At 37.9% G+C, this 14,518-nt stretch overlaps 1 protein-coding gene across 2 annotated transcripts in view; it reads right to left on the bottom strand.

Annotated features, from left to right (window-relative positions):
* The window catches only part of ACACA (acetyl-CoA carboxylase alpha), a 233,382-nt gene that overhangs the window by 80,041 nt on the left and 138,823 nt on the right, over window positions 1-14,518 (bottom strand). For both annotated transcript variants that reach the window (XM_069482312.1, XM_069482311.1), the window contains 4 exons: window positions 14,154-14,309; window positions 11,540-11,743; window positions 6,387-6,542; window positions 4,467-4,613 (listed from right to left, as the gene is read on the bottom strand). In XM_069482312.1, coding sequence (XP_069338413.1) covers window positions 4,467-4,613; window positions 6,387-6,542; window positions 11,540-11,743; window positions 14,154-14,309 — 663 coding nt within the window. The remainder of the gene's footprint in view (window positions 1-4,466; window positions 4,614-6,386; window positions 6,543-11,539; window positions 11,744-14,153; window positions 14,310-14,518) is intronic.

The raw sequence follows: 14,518 nt of genomic DNA, 5'->3' as shown, positions 1-14,518 counted from the left end.
ACTCCAGGCTGGGCAACAGAGTGAGACCCTGTTGCAAAAACAAAACAAAACAAAACAAAACAAAAAAGAACATAGTCTCAAGAAGGCTAGTGTTTTCTTTGTCCTACCAGGCAAAGTTAAGTTGTTCTCTGTCAAGTCCGTTACAGCCCTTGGCTTGATCTTAGCTTGAGCTTTTTAATAACGGGAGTTAGTGCGAAAAGCAGCTGTACTGGATTGCGAACTGTTACTCAAAATGTTCCCACCTGCAATTACAGCGTCCACGAAATGATCAAAACAGGTTAGCAAACTGGCAGGAAAATGAAAACAATTCCTCCAAAATTGAGAAGTAGTAAAGTAGAACTGTTGGATAGCTGCATTTCTTCTGTATCTGGCTCAACAGCACACATTCATCTAGCTGTGTATTTACATACAGTGCCCATCACTGTAGCTTCATAGCAGCTAGAAATGAAATCAGTTTAGTCTATGTTGCAATCACATTTTCCTCAGTTTTCATCTTTACTTGAAACTATTAAGAAAAATCCTGGACAACTCATCTTTGGAGCTATTTACACGTAACACAGTTCACAGATTTGTCCTATATCTTTTTTATTCCTACTCTACATACATACTAAATGCAATGCCATTCCAATCTGACAATGAGAAAAATGTGTCCTCCTATACCTTTCATCATGCATTAGTTGGCATTCCTTTAGTAACATCTTTCTTTATGGGAAAGGGACAACTAGGAAAATAGAAAGGAGAAAGTAGCTAACATTGCATCAGAAAAGCTCTCTTTCTCTTGCTTTTAACACAGGCACAAATGTTCAAAATGCAGGTCACATCTCTGTTGAAACAGCCAATATTCTTCCTCAAATGGCAAACAAGTTACCTAAAACTAAATGGAACTGAATAGGTCCAAGTCCTGGTCCTATCGCCATTTTACCTATTTGCTATCCCGGAAGAGAAATAGGGAAGAGAGACTGGCTACCCATGTAGCCAATGGTCTGATAAGTGCAGGTTTTCTGCCTTTGATCAAGGAGAAAAGCATCTCAATTCATGGGAAAATTCTGCAGGAATCTCTTGTTTTACCCTTATTCCTTATACCCATGTGCTAAGCTTTCAAACCCAGAAACTCTAATCCTTCATGGTAATGCAATACTACCTACAATGATGACCTGGTAGAGCTGTCACTTTTGGAGAACACCACATTATGATGATTTAATGTCTATGTAGCATCAATGCATTTACATTGAGCCTTGGCTCTCAGAACATTAACAGGTCAATTTTTTATTCCTTTTTTAATAAAACTATTTCTCAAGGCTCTGTTCAGATGCCCATTCTCTTTGGGACAGGACAGATTTGCTCCAAATCTCATCAGCATGAACTCTTTTCATTCCTTTCACATCATTCTTGGGGTAATATGTAGAGTGCCAGGCTCATGACAAACTTGCTCTTTGGCCAAAGAAAATTAAACTGCAATAGCTGAAAGTCAACTTGCCCTGATAAAACTGGGCTCAGCGTGAGGACATATGTCGTACTGACACCTTGTCATCACTTAGGCACAGCTGTCCCTCAGAGTTCTGACTGCTGAAACTCCATCCTTAGATTGGTCAGTCTTTTAGTGGACATGCTCCATTGTATGTTCAAGCTATTGGTAGCAGAGTTTGATACTAATACTGCAACCTCATTCCTGTCGTGCAGTGCCCTATAATCTCGCTAAGGCCACTGACTGACTTTACCAGCCATCCTGAGCATTAGTCACTAACTGCTCACAAAAGAACATCACTCCCATTCCTCCTGAGCTCAAGGGCTCAGAAACAGCAAGCTAACACTCAGCTTCAATCCTAGTCAATCATCTGAAAAAAAAGAGAACAAAGAAAATAGGCAACTAAGGAGGGAAAAGTGTAGAACAAGAACAAAGTGAGAACTAGCAAAAAGTCAAAAATTCTTAAACAAATACTATTAGCTTTCTGTTTTTAAAACTATTAAAGTACTGGGCAAAGGAAAACATGTGTTCCCTATACTAGATCTACTACTCATAGCTATAGTCCTATGCTGCTGCTTAACACATCCCTTTCCACTAAGGTTTGTTAGGTCTTACAAGGGTTAAAAAAAAGCTTTAATTTTTTTAAATTCTTGCACGCGTGTGTGTGTGTGTGTGTGTGTGGTCTTTGGGTACAGAGTCCCCTATAATAAGACTATTTGTATTCATACTGGCAGAGTAAACACTACATGTTCATGCCCAGGCAGCTCTGTGCTTGTAATTTCAGCAAGAACAGAGCTCTGTCCCTCTGGGACTTCACTATTCCCCCAGTCTCCATTCGCTCAAACACAGAATGAGAGCAGAAAGAAAGCAGGAGAGAAAGATCATGGCAAGAGGTTTCACACAGCACTGCAGCTAGCTTTCACGTGGCCAAAAATCTCATTTTGTGTTTTAATTACATTAACTTAAAACCATTTTACTCTCAGCCCCATGTTCACAAGGGTGCCTTCCATTCCTGAAGACTACACTGTTCAATGAATCAGAATTTAAGTCTAGCACAATGAAGCTTTTCTTTGCTGTTGAGGGGCTCACTAAGCAGATGCTACACACAGCAGTAAAAATCTCTGCTTCAACTTTGTGGATTGACAAGTTTATATCTATTCTTCTCAAAATTCTATGCATCCTTCCTTCCTATCCTCTTGCCTTTGATATTTGTTGAGGTGCTAGATTAGAACTCCTACAAGTCTGATACTCTCCATCTGGTCCAATGCTTGCAACCATCTTAATAACAAATCATCTACTCTTGGCATCCATTGGTATATTACCGAAACAGCCATATTCACAACTTGTACGTACAGTAAAATTTTTTGAAAAAGATATTAAATAAAATGGGAATAAACTACATATTGTCTCCAAAGGTCTACCCAGCCTGTTTATGGTGAACAATCAGGTAAAGATCACTCCTGGCCTCGTGAGGTGGCTCACACCTGTAATCCTAGCATTCTGGGAGGCAAGGTGAGAAGATCGCTTGAGGCCAGGAGTTTGAAACCACCCTGAGAGCGAGACTCGGTCTCTACAAAAAATAGAAAAATTAGCCGGGCGTGGTAGTGCACAGCTGTAGTCCCAGCTACTCAGGAGGCTGAGACAGGAGAATCACGCGAGCCCTGGAGTTTGAGGTTGCTGTGAGCTATGATGACGCCAGTATACTCCAGCCTGGACTACAGAGTGAGACTCTGTCTCAAAAAAAAACAAAACAAAACAAGACAAAACAAAAATCACTCCTTCTATGGAATGAGATTTATCTAGGGATTATATCTAAGGTTGAAATAAAAACATCTTTTTTTAGGTTTGTTACTTTGCTATCACTTTTATAACTATATATTAGAAACAGTTAAAATCGGGAAGAATCTCAGTGTATGGAGGTGGGTATAAATAGGGCAGAGGCTCAGGTTGGTGGCTGAAACCTGTGATCCTAGCACTCTGGGAGGCTGAGGCAGGAGGATTGCTTGAGCTCAGGAGTTCCAGAGGAAGAGCGAGACCCCATCTCTATTAAAAATAGAAAAATTAGCTGGGCATGGTGGTGCATGTCTGTAGTCCCAGGTACTCCGAGGCTGAGGCAAGAGGATTGCTCAAACCCAGGAGTTTGAGGCTGCAGTGAACTATGATGACACCACTGCACTCTAGCCAGGGTGACAGGATGAGACTGTATCTTACAAAAAAAAGTATAGGGCAGAAAATGAGTTTATATCATTATTAATAGGTTACTATGTGAGAAGGGATACCAATTCTAGAAAATGCATTCTTGGATAATTACCAAAAAATGGGTTCTCTGTTACTTTCTTTTATGTTTAAACCCCTGGTTCTGATTGAACCCCTTCATGAAAAAACACATTTATCATGCTCACAACAGGAGCAAATCAAATGAGCTGAGCATGGAAAAGATGCTTTTAAAAAAAAATGCATAATTAGTATGCAAGTAAGTATCCAAATAAGGAAAATTGTTAGGTAAAACAATACTTTAAATGTTTTTATTATAGAAAATCTCAATATTTCAAACATATACAAAACTAGAGAAAGTAATCTATTTTCATGTAGCTATCACCTAGCTTCAATTATCAACTCATGACCAATCTTGTTTCATCTGTTAGGCAAACGTGATAATCACTACACCACGGAAACGTTCTTGTTTCATCTGTACTCCCACCTTTACCCCTTTTTATTTTGAAGCAAATCATTGCATCTGTAAATATTTTAGTATGTGTGTATAACAGAAAACAATACTCTTTTTTAAAAAGCAAAATCATAATACCATTATCACACCTTAAAAAATCAATTCCTTGATATCCAGTCAATGTTCTCTTTCTAAAGAACTCTACCAACAAGACTAGTATTCCGCCTATGCCACTTCAGTCTTAATCAGTACTTATTTAATGGCTACCACCATAAAACGCCGGTTACTAGTGGGCAGAGAAATAAGAAAGGGAGATGAGTCTTAATTACTTACCTCATTTCCTCCTGGAAGCCTGTTCATGTGTACCAGCTGACCTTGATCATCCAATACTAGCTCGGTATATGTCAGTATGTCAGATGGCAGAGGAGGTGATGGAAGGAATGCTTGAGTGGACATAGACTCCCAGAGTTTGATCAGGGACTAGTAGAAGAGAGAAGGTTGATTACTCAGTGACAATTAACATTTCAATACAGACAAAAATAATCATTACGGTTCAGTCAATCTGATTTTGCTTTCTTTTCCAAGTGTTCTGCAGAGAATCTAAGCAGTAGACCAAATTCTCCAGCTCCCATTCTCAGTTAAAATAAATTTGTAATTAATTTTTACATGCCAAAAGTCAGGCATTTTTCCAACAAAGTCAAACTATTGAGTGGACTCTGAATCAGCACTAGAGCATTAACACACATAAAAGACCTAACACTATCCCAGGAATATTAAAATTAAAACACTAAAATAGCATCAAATCCTTCTTACAAAAAGGAAAAAAAAAATCCTAAACAAATTTGGCAATAGAAGAATATTCAGGAAAGTGACATGACACTCAGTTAATAAAAAGAAAATCCCAGAAGGCAAGAATAAAGTTTTTACTAGAAGTTCAGGGGAAGAATCTTCTTTCTAATATTTTTCATAGCTACAGGCCCATACACAGGAATCAACTAACTAAATGTATATGACTGTTTGCAAATGTGCAAATCAATTCTGCTCAAATTTGAGAAAATAGACAGACAAACCTATTCATTGTAAAAACATTATGATTTCCATTTCCAACTTCCTATAAATAAAACAAGTCCTTCATGAAGCAGGAACTAGTTCAGTTCTTTCTTTGCTTGCCTCAAAGCAACATTTAAAGCCCAAATGACTCACACGTTCGTATACATCCTAATCACAGCGTCAGTGTCTACTATATAAGAAAAAGTATTTAGAATGTCATTTCCATTTATCGAGCAGGCATTGGGAAGCAGAACCAAACTCAGCTTTTAGGCTAACAATGCTATAAAAGGTAAATACTAAGTGAAGGTAGCTATGTTTCAGGCGATAGAATTTGTAAACAAATGGTTACATAAAGGTAATCTCTTATATTTGTGAGTAACACAGGAATTACAGACTACTTAACAAAGCCACATATATAACTTTATTAAAATTCAAATGTGGTAATACTGTTAGTATTGACTAGGAGACTTGGAAAAATTCTCTATTCATAGATTTTTTTTCAAGGAAAAATTTCATATTCTTTTGATACTTGATTCTTTATCAGTTGCATTTTCTGCTGGTGATATACTTTTCTTACCTTCTATTGATAGAAGAAAAATCTGCAGCATAGAGATGATTCACCATACAGATCGAAGGAATGTATTTTCATATAGAGGATAAGATTCATAATGTCATATTTTCTCACACTAGTTTTTATTCAGCTATAATAAATCTCACACAAAAGAATGTATACTTTAAACTGTGTGCCATGAACTCTAGATCCATTTGTCTATGCTATCTATATTGATTCTTATCATATTAACCTAGGCTATCAATGAGGGACCTGGGTTATCCTGGAAAATAGGAAAATGAGAACTAGCTTCATACCTCCTTTTTAATATCCACAATTTGAATACAGACTTAGAAATATGTATGTAATTCCTCACACAGGTCATTGTAAACGATTAATACCATCGTAGGCACATGGTCTTAGTTTACTTTCTTCTACTCAATAGAGACTTCTATTCTCACCATTCTTCCCGTTAATTCATAAAGAACCATACTATCTGACTTGGCAGTCAAAAATCCTCAAATGAAATAGAAATGCAAATATTATCAAGATATTTCCTGCCCTCTGCCTTCCAGTCAATTCTTCAACTGATGGAAATTCAGGAAACCTTGCCTCCTTGGAACATGTCAGAGCCCCCTAGTTAGCCACTTTACCTGCCGAAACATCTCTGGGATATCATATATGTATGTTGTCCCTAAGGACTGTGCCTGGAACCTCTTTGATTGAAGCAGATCTTTGGTCACATATGGAGTATTGATTAACATTCCATGCAGTGGTCCCTGTTTGTCTCCATATGCCTGAAACATGATCTACAAAAAGAAAAAAGAAAAAGAAAAAAAGAATGGCATAAAGAGTCAAGAGACAGAGAAAAAAAATCAGGCAGATGCCTAGAGGGGCTTTTTTTTTTTTTTTTTAAATAAACATTATCTCTTGAAAAACATTTTTGGTGGGTTGAGTAGCTAGCATAGACATGCCTCTTAACATTGGGTACTTTGTGCTCTCACCACTTTACAGATTAACCCCGAAAGATGGTATGTAACCAGCTGTACACCATAAGCTGCTCTCACTTTTGAATTAGTTGAAATCAACAAGAAAACACAATATAAATTTCACATCTCAGAAACAGTCTGACAATGCTTGCCTTCTAAAGTGAGTTGAATCCCATACACTTAAAAATGAAGTGTATCAACTAAGCAGTCTGGAGCAGTCCTAGTATTTAAGTCGAGGAACACCTATGCACTAAAGATACACTCTCAGCCAGGCATGGGGCCTGCACCTGTAGTTCCAGCTACTAAGGAAGGCTGAGGTAGGAGGATTGCTTGAGCCCAGGAGTTTGACATTGCGGGGAGCTATTATGATGCAACTGCACTCTAGCCCAGGCAACAAAGCGAGACCTTGTCTCAAAAAGCTAAATAAATAAAATTTAAAAAGATAATTCTTTTCTTTCTGCAGTGGTAGAAGACACATCAAGCCTTTACTGCCTTATCTGTGCTTTAGTCCACTTGATTAGAAGGTGCTTCATAAACATTATTAGCCACACAAAGGCTTCAAAGATTTCTGCCAGAAGTGGATTTCATCCATCCATCTAGATATTTTTCTTTTTTTCTTTTTTTTTTTTAGTTTTTCTTTTGACTGAAATTGAAGTGCAACCATCTAGATATTTAATTCTTGTTAGCTTATAGTAAAATAGCTACATTTTATTAAATTATATATATTAAAAATATATATGTATATATATTTATTTTCCCCCAGGACACTGTCTACAACGAGTGAATAGCTCCTGCAATACCTATAATGTCACATAATGAAATCACTACATCAGTTTTTAATCATTTTAACTCAAATATTTCTAGAAGAGTACTTCATACTCCATATATTTAGATAGTTTTATTTGCTTATGAATATTTATAAGGGATGCCATTATTTCAATTCAATTAATATTTATTGAGTGCCCAGAGGTTGTATAACACTAAACTAGGCACTTTATGCGTGAATACATAAAATATAGATTCCCAACACAGAGAATACAAATGGAGATTGGGATGTAAGGGGATGTGTATACCCAAATGTGTATTCGGACCTAAAAAATAAGTACAAGTCTACCATTCATGAATAGATTTGTGGACCTGAAATATAGGCACAAGAATAGAATCAAGCACTTTCCTAAACCCTGGGTACTGTTCAGCTAAGTAAATCCTTAGCCCTTTAGCTCAGAGGAATAAGAATGTTCTGCTGATTTGTCAATCAGATCCTGTTCAGGGCAAAACTTGTCTCAGGCTGCTTAAAGGCCCACAGACTGGAGATCCCAGTCCTCTTCCTCAAAGCCAATGAGAAAAGTCACCACATGGGAGGTAAATTAGTAATATCTTAAGAATGTGAGAATAGAAACAGAATGTTTTAAGAGATTCAAAGTGTTAAGTAAGGCAAGGGTACGGTATGAAAAAACTAACTCAGAAGAGGTAAGCCAAATCAAAATAAGAAAAATGGGTAAAAACAGTAGGTTCTTAGAACTACATTTCTTGTCTATTACCCAAGATAAGGCCTGTGGGTACAGAGTGTGAGACTCAGTTTTGCCAAGCTCTGGGATGAAGATAGGCTGGTCATAGGTGAGTAAGATAACTATGCACTGAGGAAGGGTCAGAGAAAGCCAGCTAGATTACATATGCTGCTGGTGGAAATTTAAAATGGTACAACCACTTTGGCAAACAGTTTGTCCGTTTCTTATAAAGTTACATATTCACGTATTATAACCCAGCAATTATACTCTTAGTATTTACCCAAGAGAAATGAAAACATAGCTACACAAAGATCTATAAATGAATGTTCATAGCAGCTTTATCCCTAATAGTCCAAACTGGGAAATAATCCGAAATGTCCATCAACAGATGCATGAATATAAAAATGTCAGTAAATCCATAAAACGGAATACTACTCAGCAATGAAAAGGAACATACCCATAATCTATGCAACATGGATGAACCTTAAAAGCATTATGCTGAGCAAAAAGGCCAGACATAAAATAGTACACATTGTCTGTTTCATTCATATGAAATTCTAGGACAGGAAAAACTAATCTATAGTGACAGAAAGCAGATCAGTGTGCAGACAACCAGTACAGGTAATAAAAAAAAAAAAAGCAAGCAAGCAAGCAAGCAAGAAAGCAGATCGGTGGTTGCCTACAGCTGGGGTTGGTGTCTCTACCTTTGACTGCAAAGGGGAATGAGAGAATTTGGGGGGTAATGAGATGTTCTCTACCATGATTGTGATGGTAGTTACATGGGTGTATACAATTGTCAGAATGAAATGAACTGTACATATAAAATGAGTCCATTTTAAGATATGTAAATTATACCTCAATAAAAGTGATTTTAAAATGCTATTTCTCTGTTATGCTACACACTGGAAATCAAGTCACTTATATGTTTTACAAGTTCATGAAAATATGTACACATTATATATGGTACACCTTTCACCAGAAGCCATCACAAAAGAGCTTCTCTTAGAAACCAATTTCTGACCCACATAATCTGCTCCCTTAGAACCCATACACTTATAACATTTACCACACCACAGAGAAACAAATCATTTATGTTTTCTTCCATTGACATGTAAATTCCTTGAGTAGACATCACTGTTGATCTTTGTATCCACAGTCTCTGACACACCATAAGTGTCAATAAATATTGAATTAAAGAAAAAATGAATGAATGACAGACATGGTTCTGTATTATCTTAAATTCACATAGTGAATTGCTGAAGAAAGGGAAAGACAGTTTGGCATCGGCACCGAGTAGGCATGAGGAGCAGCGTAACAGGGCTGGAGGCTGCTCCTTCCATCAGCTCCCACCGCCAGCCACGCTCACGAGTTATTTCCCACGTGGCACTGGCTCTTGAAGTCTCTCAACAAGGAACCTAAAGAGACTTCTTCCTTCAGAGTTCCTTAACCATGCAGGACCCTTTGCAAAAGGGGTTCCCCCCTTAGGCTGAAGGTGGCTCATTCATTCTTTCAGATACTTCAAGTGCTTATTCTGTACCAAGCACAGTAGCACCAAGCCCTGACTAAAGGCATCTGCACTTTTCATGCTCCTGTGTCACCACTAGCCAGCATGAGGGAAATTGCAGAGCTTTCTAATAAAAGAAAGGAAAAAAGGGAAAGTAGTTATAAAGAACAAACATATTTATCAAAAACATTAAAATCTCAAGTGGCCATCTTATTTTTCACAAGAATAGACCTGCCTTGAAGCCATTGTAGAAGTTAATTAAAAACATCCTTGCTCATAGAAAGCTTTGACTGAAAATGTCTTTAAGGTTGTCCTGAAAAACATCAAATGCAGCAAAAATTATTGAATACGCTTTCTCTTGCTCACCACTCGTACTCTTACTCACTCTCTTTGTTTTACTGCTCAGTTCTCACAGGATAGATTTCTCTAGCCATCTAACTGGGAATCAAAGCACAAAATGAAAGGTCATTCTGACAACTGTCCAAACCGAGATTTTTATTTTTATTTATTTATTTATTTATTTTTTGAGACAGAGCCTTGCTCTGTCACCCTGGGTAGAGTGCAGTGGTGTCATCATAGCTCACTACAACCTCAAACTCCTGGGCTCAAGTGATTCTCCTGCCTCAGTCTCCTGAGTAGCTGAGACTACAGGTGCATACCGACACGCCCAGCTAATTTTGTCCATTTTTGGTAGATACGGGGTCTTGCTCTTGCTCAGGCTGGTCTCAAACTCCTGAGCTCAAGTGATCCTCCCACCTTGGCCTTCCAGAGTGCTAGGATTACAGGTGTGAGCTACTGCGCCTGGCCCACACTGAGATTTTTAAAATTCATCTTCAAAAGACTAGCAAAAAAATGTCTTTTCCTACCTCTATTCCTGGATTTAAAAGGACAGAGATAATAACAAGAGACACATAATCTCTTCCTGGAGCCCAATGTACAGAATAGACCGAAACCCTTGTTTATGTATACTGGAGTATGTTCATCCTTTAATCAGAAGGAATGCACTTCTCGAGTCCAGGCCAAAGCCCTAAAATAATACCCTAGTTCTTAAAATATGTGAGCAATAGTGAACCAACCCAAATCCAGTATCATAGCAAATGGTCCAAATATTTGGAAACTAAGGTGGTAAAACAGATTAAAAGGGAATTCTCTGTTACCACAGAATCAGTCTACTGAGTCACTTTCTATTTTCACATTCTCGATTTTTCTACATGAAAATGGGTTAAAGTTTGCTACTTTGCTCTTAAATATATGACACCCTAAACTCTTTGAAGGAAAGAGAATGTGTATAAACAGAATAACATAATAGATAAATATGATAAAGTCACTGCTTGATAGTGCTCATGCTACTACACTATGTTGAAATTTTCCTTCTTTAACACAGAAATTGGTGACATATTCCGACAATTCTCCTTTTCTCGCTTGCCAATAAGGGGTTTCACTATGCTGAAACCAGGAAGGAGAAATCAGACCAGAGACTAGATTGCTGAAGTAGTCCAATAGTCCTCTAATAAAAGAGCCTTAAACTGCAGAATTAGCTCTGGAATCGGGTTCACTTGGCATCTGTTAGTGCTCACCAATATGGGACAAAATGTTGAATGTTTTATGACATCCATGACTGAGAACACAGAGACATCATAAAAGGCAAATGAAGTTTTTCAAATTCACATAACCATTCAAGCTCATAGAGGATAATCGTGGGGTGAACCAATGAGATTTGTGAGTTTGGGTCTTCTATAGCAAGGACAAGTGGCTTATCTGCAGGACCAAATCAAAACTCTGAGGAGCCTGCTTGACTACTGTACCTGTGCTGTCCTGGAGTCAGTCACTTCCTTGTACAGGCTGATGTCCAGGTAATAGCCAGACTCGTTTGTCAGGAAGAGGCGGATAGGAATTGCTTTTCCAGTTGGTGTCAGGCGAATGTTGATTTTCAGTTCTGCCTGGAGGACGCGTAATTTCCACAGCCGACTTCCATAGCGCATTACCATGCTCCGCACAGATTCCTCAATCTGACACAGACACATCACCAAGCATAAAACTTAAATACCTTGTAACTACAACCTGTTCAGGTCTGCCCATCTTTGGGAAGGAAGGATTAAAAAAATGATGGTTTGGAGAGATATATACTATATTCCTTACAAAAAGTGGTCACATAGTTTCTTCCAAACATATTCTTCCTTGGAATAAGTCAGGGACAATTTCATGTTGGCCTGGCATTTTGAGTGGTTTTCTCTGGCTCACAACATCCAAATCTGTGCAACTCCTTCCCAATTATACTCATACTCTATATCAAAGATCTGCAACATCTAAAATTACAAGCCATGGGATTTAAGAGAAAGCCCCCAATAAGAATAAAATCTCTAGTTAAATAGCTATTAAGTAGCATTTATATGCATAGTAACTATGTTTCATTGCACTTACAGGACCTTAAATCAAAATAGCAATTACCACCATGAGCTTTTTTCCATACAATTTTATTAAACTTTATAATGTATGTCTCTTGGTAAATTGCACAAATTAAAGAAAGGCAATTTGTAGGTGGTGCTAGAATGTTTTCTCTAAACAGAACCCTGAAGCTTGGTCACTGCTAAGTCCACCTGCGATTTAAAGAGATGGGACAGATGTTCCCTGGTTTCTCTAAGCTTTATACCAAGTCAGCTTAATGCTCTTAGTTTTCAGGGTTAGGAGAGTTATTTTAACTAAATGGCCTTAGATGTGATTTCTTATTATTGACATGCTAACACAAAACTTTTATGGCTACAGGCAGCTAGAACATACTATTAGAAATTACCACTTTCTTAAACGAAGTGTCTTTCTAAAATGCTTTCTCAACTTAGAAAATCTCAAAAATATCTCATATCACTCCTCTCTTTTGGTTCTTTAATAGTATGTGCCACCCTTGCAGTTTATTTCTGCACTACAGAATTTTAAGTTAGAATGGGTTTCAAGGAGTTAACTACTCTATTCTCACACTTGATTGTTAACCAAGAGATATTTATCCATTGTTTTCTTGGGGGAACAAAAGCAGCAATCTCTATGTACAGAAAATTGGTAGCCATCAACGACTAGAAAAGCAGAGCCAGGGCATACAGGTGTTTAGAGTGGAAGCAGAGAGACTAATCTCAAAAAATCATTGAAAAAAGGCAAGCCAAATCTAAGAAACTACACAGTTTTAGTGTCCAGGCCATGTTTTAAGTTTCTTGGCTTTATGAGTCCCAAAATGCTTAGGATAAATTTTTTTTTTTTTTTTTGAGACTGGGTCTCACTCTGTTGCCCTGGCTACAGTGCAGTAGCATTATCATAGCTCACTGCAACCTCAAACTCCTGGGCTTGAGTGATCCTCCTGCCTCAGCCTCCCAAGTAGCTGGAACTACAGGCACATGCTACCATGCCCAGCTAATTTTTCTATTTTTTGTAGAAACGGGGTCTTATTCTTGCTTAGGCTGGTCTCAAACTCCCCAGCTCAAGCAATCCTCCTGCCTTGGCCTCCCAAAGTGCTGAGATTAAAGGCATGAGCCACCGCGTCCGGCCTTTAAAAGTTTTGCTTAAACTAGATGATGAGATTTGAGACTTAATGAGTAGTACTCTCCTTGGCTTTCCTGAGAGACAAAAGCAACCGATTATTAACTTAGAATCTTGAAGAAAAAAGTAGAACGCTACTTTTCAGCTTAGATACTAAGTTCAAAAAGCAAAAGTCCATGGCTATGACTGATCTTGAGAAAGAGAGATACTGGTTCTCCTCCCCAAATTCCATAATATGACAGCAAGAGTTGGCAGGAACACAAAGAGCAGCCTGTCTTTATTACACCTGGGATAAAAGGTCAAGTACAAAATCACCCTGTTTTCCTTCCTTAAATTATATAGAATGTATTAGAATAGAGCCTCAGGGAAGAAAATATACATGATACATGTGAAATTCCTTATCAGCCAAATTCTCTCCCTGTGGAAAAATACTAAAGAAAAATAGGTTAGCTACTTTGAGAAGATTCATTATCTGGCTAAGGCCACCAGGTAGGTAACATTTAAAACAGTAATTTAGCCAAAATGCTCAATAACAGCAAAATGAATTATTCCAGATGAGAAATCTTAGGGAATAAAACAAGATCACTATCATGGCAAATATCATAAAACAGGTACTAATAAAGGAAAAGGTTTTTATGTTTTTGTACTGCTTATAAGTGACCAGCGAGCTAACACCATACCACCACCTTCAGTCTTGAGGTCTGTTTTTAATAGCTTTATCAAATTTTTGACATAGTCCCAGAAACTCAATCTTACAAGGATTCTGTAAACTTTAAAGATTAAGGGATCAACCAATTGGAAAAGAATACCTGTTTCTAAGTTCAAGTGAGGTAAGTGTGAATGAATCCCTTTGTTTGTGCTTACTACTGCTGGGAGAGAAGCTAAGGAGAAACGTACCTTTGATGGGTCCATGATGACTGTGGGCACAAAGTTGAGGAAGATGTGGTTACAGTCAGTGCGGACATTTGTATTGTTAAAAGCAACTTCCAACTCATCCATGGCTTCCAGAAGGAGTCGCTCCCCTTCATTTTGTAGATATTCAAAAGAAGCTTCCTATGCAGGAAGAAAATCAATGTTAGTGGTTTTTAAAAGAGGCAATAAAGAAATGGCTATTATAATTGCTTAAGCAGCAGTATGTCATGAATCATAGGGTACCTGGTGAAGAAACTGTTTACCCTTCTCCCTAGAGTCAGTCCAGCAACTACAGGCAGCAGGGGCAGACAAGGGTCAGGTAAAGAGCCCCCACCAGCCCTTTCTCCTGC

The sequence above is a fragment of the Eulemur rufifrons genome, chromosome 9, assembly GCF_041146395.1.
Source record: "Eulemur rufifrons isolate Redbay chromosome 9, OSU_ERuf_1, whole genome shotgun sequence".
Lineage (NCBI taxonomy): Eukaryota > Metazoa > Chordata > Mammalia > Primates > Lemuridae > Eulemur > Eulemur rufifrons.
This window is presented reverse-complemented; position numbering and strand designations above follow the sequence as displayed.